This window comes from Zonotrichia albicollis, chromosome 9 (genome assembly GCF_047830755.1).
Source record: "Zonotrichia albicollis isolate bZonAlb1 chromosome 9, bZonAlb1.hap1, whole genome shotgun sequence".
NCBI lineage: Eukaryota > Metazoa > Chordata > Aves > Passeriformes > Passerellidae > Zonotrichia > Zonotrichia albicollis.
This window is the reverse complement of record NC_133827.1, coordinates 12,718,477-12,732,154: the sequence shown is the minus strand read 5'-3', so window position 1 is coordinate 12,732,154 and position 13,678 is coordinate 12,718,477. Positions and strand designations below refer to the sequence as shown.

The following is a 13,678-nucleotide window of genomic DNA, read 5'->3' as shown; positions in this document are numbered from 1 at the left end:
AGACCTTCTCCCTCCAGTCTCCACTCATTATCTTGCCACAGGGAACTCACTCTGTTATACCAAGGGCAGCAGAAATGCCGAGGGTTTCTGATATCCTGGAAGAGCAGGAGAAACATGGGGAGAGCTTAAAAAGAAAATGTCAGAACTCTTAAACAGACAAGTGTGTCCTTGTGTTTTAAGAAGAGGGTGTATGGGAAATGGCTTTGATTTTGGTTATAGACATCTCCTCAAACTCTTCACTGTCCTTTCCTCATGAACAGGTTCCCATGTGCAGCCCCAGCAAATGTCCAACAGCAGCTCCATCAGGCACTTCCTCCTGCTGCCATTGGCAGACACGCGGCAGCTGCAGCTCCTGCACTTCTGCCTCTTGCTGGGCATCTCCCTGGCTGCCCTCCTGGGCAACGGCCTCATCATCAGCGCCATAGCCTGCGGCCACCACCTGCACATGCCCATGTTCTTCTTCCTGCTCAACCTGGCCCTCACTGACCTGGGCTGCATCTGCACCACTGTCCCCAAAGCCATGCACAATTCCCTCTGGGACACCAGGAACATCTCCTACACAGGATGTGCTGCTCAGCTCTTCTTCTTTCTGTTCTTCATTGCAGCTGTGTTCTATCTTCTAACCATCATGTGCTACGACCGCTACGTGTCCATCTGCAAACCCCTGCACTACGGGACCCTCCTGGGCAGCAGAGCTTGTGCCCACATGGCAGCAGCTGCCTGGGCCAGTGCCTTTCTCAATGCTCTCCATCAAACGGCCAATACATTTTCCCTGCCCCTGTGCTATGGCAATGCCCTGGGCCAGTTCTTCTGTGAAATCCCCCAGATCCTCAAGCTCTCCTGCACACACTCAAACCTCAGGGAATTGGGGCTTCTTGCTGTTAGTGCCTGTTTAGCATTTGGTTGTTTTGTGTTCATGATTTTCTCCTATGTGCAGATCTTCAGGGCTGTGCTGAGGATTCCCTCTGAGCAGGGACGGCACAAAGCCTTTTCCACCTGCCTCCCTCACCTAGCAATGGTCTCCCTGTTCATTAGCACCTCATTTTTTACCTACCTGAAGCCCCCCTCCATCTCCACCCCATCCCTGGATCTGGCCCTGTCAGTTCTGTACTCAGTGGTGCCTCCAGCCTTGAACCCCCTTATCTACAGCCTGAGGAACCAGGAGCTCAAGGCTGCAGTGAAGAGACTGATGACTGGATGGTTTCAGAACCATTAAACTGATGGTCAATTTCTGCAAATCACTTGTAATAAAAGTCATCTTTGATTCTTCTTTTTGGTTTCATATTGGTGGTCCTTTTTCTTAGTTTAACTTCTTAATGTTGTCCACAAAGTAATGTTATTGTTTGTGACATAGGTCATTTTGTTTCTCTCCACCTTCCCTGTGACCACAGACTCTGTCAATGAAGGGCTGTTCTCTTGGTGGCTTTAAAGGAACTAAAGGATCTCCCAGCAGAGTGTTCTGCAGAGATGCCCTTTCGTTGCCTTCTCTGGAGCTGCAGCAGCAATGTCTGTGTGCAGAGCTGGGGCAGATCAGGGCTGGCCCAGCAGCTGTGCCCAGCAGCAGCAGCAGCACTTGGTGTTGCCAGTGCTGCTGCCGTGGCCCTGCCCCGCTGCCTTGGTGGCCCTGGTGTTGCTGCAGGGCCTGAGTGCTCTCGGGGCCGGGCACAGCCCTGGGGGTGGCAGTGCCGGGGCTGCAGCAGGGACAGGCCATGGGCACTGCTGGGGCAGCGCTGACGCCTCAGCCCAGGGCCTGGGGCTCCAGGCTCCTTGCCCAGGCTCTCTCAAGAACACACCCAGGCCAATGTTCAGCACAGAAAACCCCTGTGAGCAGCCCCAGGCTGGCCGTGGGCAGGCTGGGGGCAAACAGCATGGTTGGGGCTCTGCAAGGGCCCTGGGGCAGATGGGAAGGAGCAGCAGAGCAGGGGCTGATCCATCCCCAGAGTGCTGGACAGCCCAGGGCAGCGTCCCAGAGCGTCCTCATGGAGCTGCCAACAACATCCCTTCTCTGCAGCCCTGGCCTCTCCCCCAGCTCACACAGGTCCCCATCCTTGCAGGCACAGACACGGCAGCACTGGCTCAGCAGCCCCTGTTTGCATTGCACACAGCAGGGGGAGCACCCCCATGCTGTTGGTGTGGGGACATGAACCTGAGGGAGCACAAATGCCATCAGCCCCTGGGGCCAGCAAGGGCTGGGGGACACCAGGGAAACCACTCAGCTTTGTCCTGGCCTCTGCAGTCAGCCAGAAAGTTTGTTCCCATCAGCTGGGAGTTTCCTGTCCCACTGCAGACGCTGTTGCTCAGAGCCAGGGCTGCATGGCAGCCACCCCCAAACTGCCCTCAGCATTTCCTTGGATTCACCTTTGCTTTCTTTCCTCTTTCCTGATCCAGATTTCTTCCTATTGCCCACCCCTGTTCCCTACCCTGCAAAAAGCCCATCCCTGTTTGCCCTTTCCTCTCTGGCCCCACTCCCCATTGCAGTTCTTGACTTGGCACCATGGGAACGTCCCGTGGGCAGCAGGATCATCCTACAAGTGCTGCAGGAATTGTCTGCAGGCTCCTGCAGTGCCTGGTGCTGCTCCCTTGCCAGAGGCACCCCAGGCCAGGGGGGCACATCTGGGCTGCTGTGTCTGGCTCTGGGGCTCCCTGTTCTGGGCAGTGAGGAGGAGCTGCAGAGGCTCTGCAGGACTGACAGGATGGGCTTTGGGGCTGGCAGGAGAAGCTGAGGGACCTGGGCTGCTGGAGCTCCTGAAGAGGAGGCCTAGGGCTCATCCTGCAACTGCTCCAAGGGTGGTTTCCGAGAATTCCAGAATCAGCAAGAGTGGAAAAACCATTGAGATCATCAAGTCCAACCATTCCCCTGACACTGCCTTGTCTCCCCTGAGCCTCCTCTTCTCCAGGATAAACACCCCCAGCTCCCTCAGCCACTCCTCACAGGACTTGTGTTCCAGACCCCTCCCCAGCCTTGTTGCCCTTCTCTGGACACGCTCCAGCTCCTCCATGTCCTTCCTAAATTGGGGGCCCAGAACTGGACACAGCACTCAAGGTCCTGAGCAGAGGGGACTAATCCCTGCCCTGCTCCTGCTGGCCACGCCATTCCTGATCCATAGGAGTGCCAGTGGTTGGATGAGGGAAATGGTGGGGAGGGGGTGGGTTCAGAGTGTGATTGATTGTCAGCCATGAAGTGTCTCGATTTTCATACCTATTCAGGCTGTAGTAGAAGGTTCTCTGGGTCAATATCAATTGGACATTGCTGATATCAATCTACATACAAGAATAGAAAACAGGAAAAAACAGTTCACTTTGCATTGTTTCCAATACAATATATTAACTTTAAATTAACTTTTGAAGTCTGTCTTATTAACCACAGAAGATTTGAAAACTTAATTTTTTCTCAAGGGCTTCTCTTGTTCAGGTGTTTTGAACAAATGTTTTGTGATTTTCTCACTAAATTCCTGAAATAAAGAGCTCAAGATAGAAGAGGCCTCTGGAAGAGTAAAATTCATCAGCAACCTCCAAGTGGCTGAGGATCCATCCCCATCAGAGCAGCAATGAACAGAAATGGGCACAGCTTTGTTGCTGCCCCAGCTTTGGCATGGGCCCTGGGCCTGGAGCAGGAGCAGCTCTTGAGGGCCTCAAGGCCAGGCTCTTGTGCTGCCCCGGGCAGATGGGATAGCAGCAGGGGCTGCAGAGCTCTCAGCACCTCAGGCAGAGAGGAGCAGGGCAGCCAGGGAGCCTCCTTTGGCCTTGGCCAAGCACCTTCCCCCATGGCTGGGGCTGAGTCCTGTGGCAGCTGCAGCTGCTGCTGTGCCCTTGCCAGGGGCTGAGAGCGTGGGGCAGTGCCCAGAGCAGCCTGGCCTGAGCAGAGCTGTGGGGCCAGAGCCGGCTGGGCTGGGCTGGGGAGAGGCCCTTGGTGCTGCCCAGAGCTCAGGGCAGCTGGCAGAGCTTGCAGGGAGCTGGGCTGGGCTCAGAGAGCCTGGCCCAGAAACCATAAGTGTCCATCTCAGCCTGGCTGGGCGTGCAGGGGCAGGACTCAGGCCAGGCCTTGTGGGGCAGGGCCAGCGCCTGTGCAAGGCATTGCAAACAGGCAAGTGCCCTAGAGAGGAGCCTGCTCTGTGCCCACCCACCTGATTGGTTTCATGCTGTGAGCTGCAGGAAGTTGCCCAATCATTCTGAAGTTAAAAAAAATATATCATTAGTCATAATTTTAATTGTGTTTATATCTATGACAGAATTATCTTATCGTATGTCTTTGTCTAAAACTGTTCCTGTACAGAAATCCCTGGGGCATAGTGGACATGTCAGATGCTGCTGGGACATCACAGTGAGCTGAGGGAAGAGCTGTGATCGTTATTAAACTGTTCAAATGTTCAACTTGTGTTTGTTGGCAAGAAACCTTTCTGTGCCTCTGAGTGTCACCAGTCCCTGAGCCCAAAGGACACAAACCTGATGAGTTGTGGTTCCCACTGCAGGGGCTGCACTTGGACCTTGGTTCTGCACAGCTCTTCATTCCCTTTCTCTCTTTTCCTCCCACTGGGCATGGAGGGAGCTCCTGACTTCAGTGTGTGACTTGTGTGTGCAAAGAGCAAATCTAGGCAGAATCAGGGCAGGGAGAGTTTGCGGGACATTGAGATCTGTGCTGGGCACAGAAGATGTTTTCCATTTCTCTGAGACTGTCTGCTGTGGAAAGTGGATTTATTATCCAGCAGAGGAATGACTTTTGCATTTGATGGAGCTGTGCCTTCCCTTGGCTTTGTTGGCTGACAAGAAATGAACATCCCTCTGGGTCTCGGGCAGCTCCTTCTCCAAGGAAAGCAGGTGGGAGTTGGATCCAAGGAGCTGAAAGCTGCAGGTGCAGCCTGGGCTGGAGGGAGCTCAGATCTGCACAAGGCTGCTCTGAGTGCCAGGCCTTGGATGGGGGAAATGGTGGGGTGGGGGTAAGGACAGAGTCTGATTGATTGTCAGCCATGAAGGGTCTTGATTTTCATATCTATTCAGACTGCATAAGGAGATACTTGGATTCAGTGACAATAGGAGACTGCATATATCAATTTATGAACAGGAAAACAAAACTAAACAAGACCTAAAAAATCTATTCTCGCTGTCTTTTTAAATATCATGTATTCACTTTGAATACACTACTGAGATCTACTTAACCACAAAAGATTTGGAAATTAAATCAAATTATTCCCAGAGGCTTGGCTTGTTCAGGTGTTCACAATGTTAATGAGCCCTGGGACACTGAATTCCTGCACTGAAGAGCTGAAGGCTGAACAAGCCTCTGCAGCAGGAAAATTCAGCAGCAGCCTCCCAGGTGCTGAGGATGTCAGCAGCCCCCACTGAGGCCATCCCTGCCCAGAGACCGTGGGGGAATGGGCAGACAAGGAGAGCGTCCCTGGGGCTGGGGCAGCACAACTCAGAGGCAGCAGCGGCTCCAGCTGGGAAATGGAGTGTGGAATGTGGCTGGGAAAGCCCTGCCGGGGTGTGCCAAGCAGGACACACAAGCCCTGACCCCCATCCCCCAGAGAACTCAGTCCAGGAGACATTTAAAAGGAATTACAATTGTTTGTGTCTTCTGAGTTGGACACACTGGAGAAATACTGACAAGATCATCAAGAGGTCAAAACAACTAAACCACCTTTAGTGGCACTTTTAGAAAATCAGGGAAACTTTGGCAAAAGGTTTAATATGACATTCAATCAACAAAAAATATTTCTCAAAGCATGAACTTGGCCCATTCAACTTCACCAACTTGTAGCTTGTTCAAATTTAAGTTACTCGAAATTTGCAAGAAGAGGGAATTAGATGAAGGAGAAGAAGACACACAAAGAGCAAAAGAAACAAAAGATAGAGTGAAGCACACACACAGATACTAAATCCTGGATTCCAGCAGTATTCAGATGGAAATTCCAAGAGGAGGTAGGGCCAAGATGTGTGCTTGCCTTGTGGTCAGCCTTCAATACCCCTTCGTCTTCCTGGGCCCTTCCCCCAGGTGGGACTTGGGCTCATTTGGTCCCTCAGGAGCTGGGCTGGGGGCTGCAGAGGTGGCTGTGGAGCATTGCCTGTGCTGTGCCAGGGACTGGCAGACTCTGCTGGGCTGGGATAGAGGCTCTGGGGGGATTGGGGCTCCAGGGCAGGGCAAGGCTAGACCTGTCCCTTCCTTGCCCACACATGAAATGTTTTGATCCAACAATCTCTTCCAGTCTGTCACAATAGACAATCTTGGAGATGGAATCACAAATTTGACCATGGGTACCTGTCCGAGAAGGAGAGTTCTTGTCCAGAGGAAGGAAAGCCCCAGTTCTGGGTTAATTTCTGTTTTCATTTTCTGGATTTTGTTTGGTTTTGTTGCTTTATTTTCCTTGGTGTGCCTGAAGTCCACTCAGGAGCAGAATGACTCTTGCCAAGGAACTTTGTGCTGCTGTCCCTTAATATTTAATATGGATTTTTCTGATCCCTTGCTGGGGATTTTTTCAGCGCTCTCAAGCCCTCGTTCGTAACAGGGTGAAGGAGCCCTGGCCCAGGCTCTGGCCCTGGGGAACACAGGGACGCTGCCGGGGGGTCCCTGTACCCCCTGTGCAACCCCCAGGGCCCCGTCCCCCGTCCCCATGTCAGGCTCTGGGGTGGATCCTGTGGAACATCCTTTGGTGGAGGCTGTGGGGCTGGGGGCAGGGGGACCCAGGGGGACAGGGGGGGACCCGGCTGTGCACGAGCAGGGTTGGACTGCTCTGGGGGGAGCTGTGAGGGGGGGCCGGGGCAGAGTGACCTCCCCAGTGATCTCACACAGCCCCTGTGATGTCACACAGTCCCCTGTGATGTCACACTGCCAGCTGTGATGTCAGAGAGCCAACTCTGGGAGGCCACCCTATGATGTGAGAGAGCTGCTCTTTGATATCACAGAAGTCTCCGTGAGGTCAGAAAATCACTCTGTGATTTCGCAGTCTCTACTGTGAGTTCACAGCCTGCTCTATGGTGTTACACAGCCACCCAGTGATGTCACAACCCACTCCCTGATTCCCCAGATCCACACTGTATGAAAGCAGGATCTGCTCTGTGGCCTCCCATTATGATGTCACAGACTGCTGTGTGATGTCACAACCCCCTCAGTGATGCCACAAAACCCTCCCTGTGATGTCATACTGCCACTCTGTAATGTCACAGCACACACTCTGACCTCACAGCCTGCTCTATGATGCCATACAGCCATGTCATGATATCACAGCCTGCTCTGTGATGTCACAGAGTCCCCTCTATGATGCCATAGCTGCTTGATGACCTCACACAACAAACTCTGTGATGTCATAGCCCAATCTGTGACCTCACACAACCCACCCTGGGCTGTCACACAGCCCTCTGCTGACATCCCAGCTGCTCTGTGCCTCTATGACACAGCCACAGACGAGCTGCTGTGACACAGCCCCCTCAGGGCCATCCCAAGCCCCTGCCAGTGCTGAGCCCCTGTGAGCTCTGTCTGTGCCCTGCTGGTGTCCCTGAGGGGCCCTGGCAGTGCCCCAGCCCTGCTGGGCTGAGCATAGGAGCTGCTCCTGGCCAGAGCTGTCTCTCTGCAGTGCTGCCCTTGCCAGGAGCTGCCTCTGGGCCAGGAGCCTGACCCAGCTCAGCAGCACAGACACAGCACAAGGACTTTAATGAGCCTCTTGAGCTTTGGTGCTCTTTGCATCAGATTCTGTCCATCAGGGTGGGCTCAAAAAATTTCTCGTGAACTCGAAGTGAGATTGAAATACTGAAGTTTCTTGTAGTTTAAATAGATCCCTGTGCGGCACAAGACTGACAAAATGTTCAAGGTAGAGGAGAGAACTGGTTACAGTGATGACAATTTGGGACAAGAACAGAAAAGGTGTTTCTGATGCTGAGCAAAACTGTGTCTCTGTCTCTGCAGGCTGTCGGCATCCCCTGGCTGCCCCACCTGGCTGGCCCCTTCCTTTGCTGAGAGCTCTGCCTCCTGCCTGCCCCAGCCTGCCCACATAAAGCCTTGGGCTGCTCCAGGCTCCCTGTGGGGGACGTGCTGCACCACAGCCCTGCCCTGGCAGGGAAATTCCTTTCTCCTGGTGTCCAGTCTGGGCCTCCCCAGGTTCCCTTGGCATTAATTCTTCCTTTCTATGCCTGTTCTCTACTATGTCAAAAGGATCCAACATCTCTGAAACCACCCTTCAGTCCCTCCCAGGGCTCTCCTCTGCTGTCCTCAGTCTCCATCCCACTGAGCACAGCGCTCCTCTTTCCCTATGGAGTGGTCAAGTGCCTGAGGCCAAGAGCGCCTGGACAGGAGGGACAGTTCTTTTCTATAGGAAAGAAACCACAGAACCCCAGGGTTTGAAGGAAGATGAGAAGCAGCCACCAGAGGCCAAGGCAAGACAGGCCTGTAGCCCTTGCAGCTGTTGTCTGAAAGCAGTCTTTGGATATATGGGGAGTTTTGAGGGTGGAATTCCATTTCAGCCATGGGTTCCTGGACTGGAATGACAGTTCTCCATAGGAAGGAAAGGGTGGAGTCCCAGTGTTTCAAAGGCTGTTTAGACGCAGCCCCAACCAGGCCAAGGCCAGCCAGACCTGTTGTCAGGGAAGAATCCTTGGACAGACAGAATTTGGGAGGCCAAACCCCACTTTTGTCTATGGGCATAAGGACAAGAAGGACGGTTCTTTTCCACGGGAAGGAAAGTACAGAGCCCCACTGTTTCAAAGGCAGATGAGAGCTGGTCCTCAGGAAGCCAAGGGAACCTGGACAGTCCAGGCAGCTTTTGTCTGGGAACTATCCTTAGATATAAGGAATTTTGAAGGTGGATTCGCAATTTTGGCCATGTATGCCTGGACTTGACAGACGTCTTTTTCCATGGGAAGAAAAGCACAGGCCCCCAGTGTTTTGAAGGCAGATGAAAGGTGGCCCCCAAGAACACAAGGCCAGCCAGAGCTGTCTGTCCTGGCAAGTTTCATATGGGAACAATTCTTGGATATAATCAAATCTGGAGGAGGAATCCCAATTTCGGCCATGAACCCGTGGAGGAGAAGGACAGTTCTTTCCCACAGGAAAGAGAGCACAGAACTCCAGGGTTTCATGGGCTGATGAGAAGCAACCCTCAACATGCCAAGGCCAGCTGGGCCAGTCAGGCAGCCCCCAGGAGGCCCAGCCACCCAGACCTGTTCCATGTTCTTGGATCCTTGGGGCCCTGCAGCATCACAACAGCCCCTTGGTTCCATGAGGCCCTGTAGGACCAGAATAGATCTTTGTTTCCATGAGGCCCAGTGATATAACAATGGTCTCCTTGGCTTCACAGTGGCACAGTGGCCCCTTGCTTCCATGAGACCTTGCAGTCTCCAAATGGTTTCCTTGTTTCCATGGGACTACGCAATGCCACAATGGCCCATTGGTTCCATGAGGTCACAGTCTCAAAATGGCCCCTTGGTTCTATTGGGTTCCCCAGGGTCATAATGACCCCTTGGTTCCACCAGGCCTGGATGTGTCACACTGGCTTCTTGCTTCTATGGGGACCCGCAATGTCACAATGGCCCCTTGGTTCCATGGGGACTTGGAGTGTCAGAATGGTCTCTTTGGTTCCATGAAGCCCCTCAGTGTAACAATGGTCTCTTTTGGTTCTGCAGTATCACAACGGCACCTTGGTTCTGTGAACCCCTGAAGTACAGAATGGGCCCTTGGTTCCATTGGGCTCCTCACTGTCACACGAGTTCTCAGTTCCACAGAGCCCTGAAGTGTCACAGTGCTCTCCTTGGTTCCATGGTGCCACACAGGGTCACTAGGGCCCCTCAGCTCTACAAGTCCCCATAGTGTCACAACAGCTCCTTGCTCCCATGAGGCCGTGCCATGTCACAATGGTCTCATTGGTTCCTCGATGCCCTGCAGTTCCACAACGGCCCTTGAAGTGTCACAATGGTCTCAGCGTGTTCCCCCACTGGTTCACAATGGCCTCCTTTGTTCCATGATGCCCTGTAGTGTAACAATGGTGTCCTTAATTCCACAGTCAGGATGGCCCTTAAGTCTCATGGAGCCCCACAGCCCCTTATGGAGTCCCAGGGTGTCACTGTGATCCCCTTGATTCCATGAAGCCCTGCCATGCTACAATGGACCCTTGGTTATACAAGGCCCTGCAGAGTCACAGTGGCCCCTTCAGTAGGTCCTGAAGGGGCAGTAGGTCCTGAAGTGTCATAATGGTCTCCATGGTTCCATGAGGCCCCACAATGTCACAATGGACTTTTGGTTCCATGAGCTTTTGTACCGCCAACAACAGTCTCCTTGGTTCCACAATGTCACAATGGACCCTTGGTTCCATGAGGTTCTGTACTGTCAACAATGATCTCTTTGTTTCTGCAGTGTCACAATGGACCCTTGTTTCCATGAGGGGGTAGGGCTCCCACAGCCCCTCACAGACCCCTATGGCCTCTCTGAGTTCCCCATGGCCCTTCATGGCCCCTCAAAGCCCTTCATGGTCCCTCATGACTGATGGCCCCTCAAAGCCCCTCATGGCTCCTCAGAGCCCTTCATGGTCCCTCACAGCCCCTCACACCTCACTCATGGCCCCTCACAGCCCCTCATGGCCCCTCACAGCCCCTCATGGCCCCTCGGGGCCCCTCATGGCCCCTCACAGCCCCAGGCCTGGGGCTCCTTCCAAAGGAGAAAGAGTCAGGCCCTGCTTGTTCTCCTTTCATTTCAGTCCCTTCACAGTGACTTGTAAAGAAAGGCTGAAATGGAGCCTTTCCCAGCGTTTGCCTCGGGGTTAACTGCAGGCTGAAGCATTGTGCTGGCCCTGGCCCCAGCGCCACCATCCCTGCAGCCGCCAGGCCTTTGCTGTCCCCCGTGTCCGTTCCCTGTCTCCGAGTCCCGCCCGGCTCTGGCAGCAGCAGCAGCCGCAGCGCAGGGGGCGCCGGCCCGGCCCAGCCGGGGCTCCCGGCCAGGAGCAGCAGCTGAGTTGGGGCAGGCTCAGGCTGGATGTCAGGAAAAGGTTTTTGCCCAGAGGCTGCTGGGGCCCTGCCCAGGCTCCCCAGGGAAGGGTCCCAGCTCCAGGACTCCCTGAGCTCCAGCAGCGTTTAGACAGTGCTGCCAGGCCCAGGCTGGAATTGTTGGGGTGTCCTGTGCAGGGCCAGCAGTTGGACTGGAGGATCCTGATGGGTCCCTCCCAGCTCAGCCAATTCTGTGGTTCTGGGATCGCATGAGGCTGGGGATGGTGCTGCCAATGGTTGCCATGGCAACAGGCTGTGGCTGCAGGCCTGAGCTGGTGTCCATGGCAACCACCCCATCATGGAATCTCCATGGAGCTGCCAAGGGACTGACCGTAGCAACAGTGGGCTGTTGATAGTTGCCATGGAAACTGACCATAGCAACAGGGTCCTGGTGATGGCTGCCTGCTAAGGATCAGATTTGTCACAGGCCCTCAGACTGGTTCCATGGGGACTTTCCAGGAGTCTCCAGGCTGTTCCAGAGCTGGAATGTCACAGGCACAGACAGGGGCTCTATGGAGACCTCCCAGGGTTTTCTGGGATGCTAAAGAGCCCTGTGGTCCGAAGCAGTCGCAACCATTCCATGGTGACATCCCAGGGCACCTTAGGCTGCAAAGGCACCGATCTGTTACAGGCACTCACGGGGGCTCCATGGTGACACCCCAGGAGTCCCCAGGCTGCCAAAGACCCAGCATGGCCCAGACACTCACAGGGGTTCCTGTCATGGGCACAGAGGGAGCTTCAGGCAAAAGCTTCATTTCTTTATTGGAAAAACTCCTGCTAAATCATGAAGTGGAGAAATGACACCCAACAGCCACCATGGTTCCTCAAACCCCTGCAGGGCCCCTAGACTTCTAAAATTCCTTCAAAGAGAGGAGACTGGGAGTAGCTGGATCCAGTCCCAGCCCCAGAATTTTTCAAAGGTGTAAAGGATTGGAGAGATGGAATTGAAACTTTAACCCAATTTGTCCCTCAGAATTAATGATGGGATACCCAATAGATTTATATAAATATTCCTCTAATTGATTCTACTCATGATTAGAAGAAAGACCTTAACTACATTCATTTACTCCACAGTTCAGGAGCTCCAACAATTATTAGAATATAGTGCTCTAGGAAGCAGTTTTGAATTCAACAGGGCCTTGCTGGAGTTGTTGGAGCCCATTGCAGGCAGACCCTCCTTCTCCAGCAGGAACTGCCTTTCCTGTGTCATGAGCAAGGCAGGTCCTGCTGCAGGAAAAGCCCCAGGACAGCCCCAGCACAGGGAAGGGCTCGGGCACAAGGGCAGAGTGCCGTGCTGGGAGCTGGGCCAGGGAGAGCCTGAGGCACCAAAGGCACCTTGGCAGCAGCAGCTGCTTGCAGGCCATGGCCAGAAGCCTCCCTTGGCAGCCCGGCCTGGTGGCCACCACTGCAGAGCTGCTGCCTCAGGGCTCATTCCTGGCTGGGCTCTGAAAAGCCACTTCTGCTCCAGGAGCCTGACTGGGAAGCCATTGGCCCCAGCACCCTGAGGACAAGATATTAATGACAAAACTCTTCATGGCAGCAGAGCCAAGGCAGGGGCAGAGGAAAGGGCAGAGCCAGGCCCAGGGCACAGGGCTGCCATGGTGATGGCTGTGAGGCCACTGCCCCTGCAGCAGCCTGGCTGCCCTCAGCAGAAATTCTGGCCAGAAGCCTTGTGAGGGCACCCAGCACATCAGAGAACCCACAGAAGAGGAATTCTGTCCCTGGGGATGAGAGGGTTTCACTGGGTCAGGCTGCACAAAGTTCCTTCTCCTAGAATGGGAATTCCTGTGATGGGAAATCCACTTCTCTGGAATAACTGTTGCAGTTTTGTGCCATTCTTATAATTGTAAAATATTTCCTCCTTCTTACAAATGTAAATCCACCCTCATTCAGTTTAAAGATATTGACCTTTCTTCCGTCACTGCAAGATTTGGGAGAAAATAACTTTGATCACTATTTTTCCACTTTCACAGACTTTGGAGAGGACACAAAATCTTCCAGGATGGAGGCCTCATCACATAACCAGGATGTAGAAGCTGGTAGCCCTGGGGTCAGTGGGGCAGAGACTGAGGACAGAACAGGAGTAGCCTGGGAGGCATGGAAGGGTGAGATTCTGGAGCTTTTCTTCATAGAGGATATAAGCATGTGAAGAAAAAAATGGCACCAAGGGCAGCTGGGGAGGCCCAGACTGAACACCATAGGTCATAGGGACCTTCCCACTGTTTGTTGACTAAATTCCACACCCGAACCTTCGCTCGAGGCTGATGTGCCTCATCTGCAGCCTGCAACAAGAGATGGTGATTCAAAATGACAGGATTATTTGAGTTCTGTGGCACAGTGAGATGACTGATTGTGCACAAAGCTTTTGCCAACCGACTGTGCGGGGTTTCACCCTGCATTCCCCGTTTTTGTTTTTGAAGAACCTGCTTCAGAGTACCATGAGCGCATTCTACAAGAGCTTTACCAGTTGGAGAATGAGGGATACCAAACTTGTGCAAGACACCCCACAACTGCAGGAACTGCCGCACTTTTGCGATGTGTAAGCAGGACCATTGTCGGTTTTCACAGCAGAAGGTATGCCCAGAACGGCAAAGGCCTGCCTCCAGTGGGCAAGGACATCACAAGCCTTTTCCCAAGTGTGAGCCGAAGCCCACATCGCAGAGGAGAACGTGTCCACAGTGACATGCACATACTTGAGCTGGCCAAACTCGGCAATCCG

At 53.6% G+C, this 13,678-nt stretch overlaps 1 protein-coding gene across 1 annotated transcript; it reads left to right on the top strand.

The window, feature by feature from the left end:
* Positions 1-283: 283 nt before the first annotated feature.
* LOC141730033 (olfactory receptor 14J1-like) lies at positions 284-1,216 on the top strand. The gene has a single exon (XM_074546671.1). It carries the CDS (start codon positions 284-286, stop codon positions 1,214-1,216), a length of 933 nt encoding a protein of 310 aa, XP_074402772.1.
* The last annotated feature ends 12,462 nt before the right edge of the window (positions 1,217-13,678 follow it).

Excerpts from the sequence above, each read along its gene's own strand:
- LOC141730033 (XM_074546671.1), top strand. The coding sequence starts at position 284 with ATGTCCAACAGCAGCTCCATCAGGCACTTCCTCCTGCTGCCATTGGCA.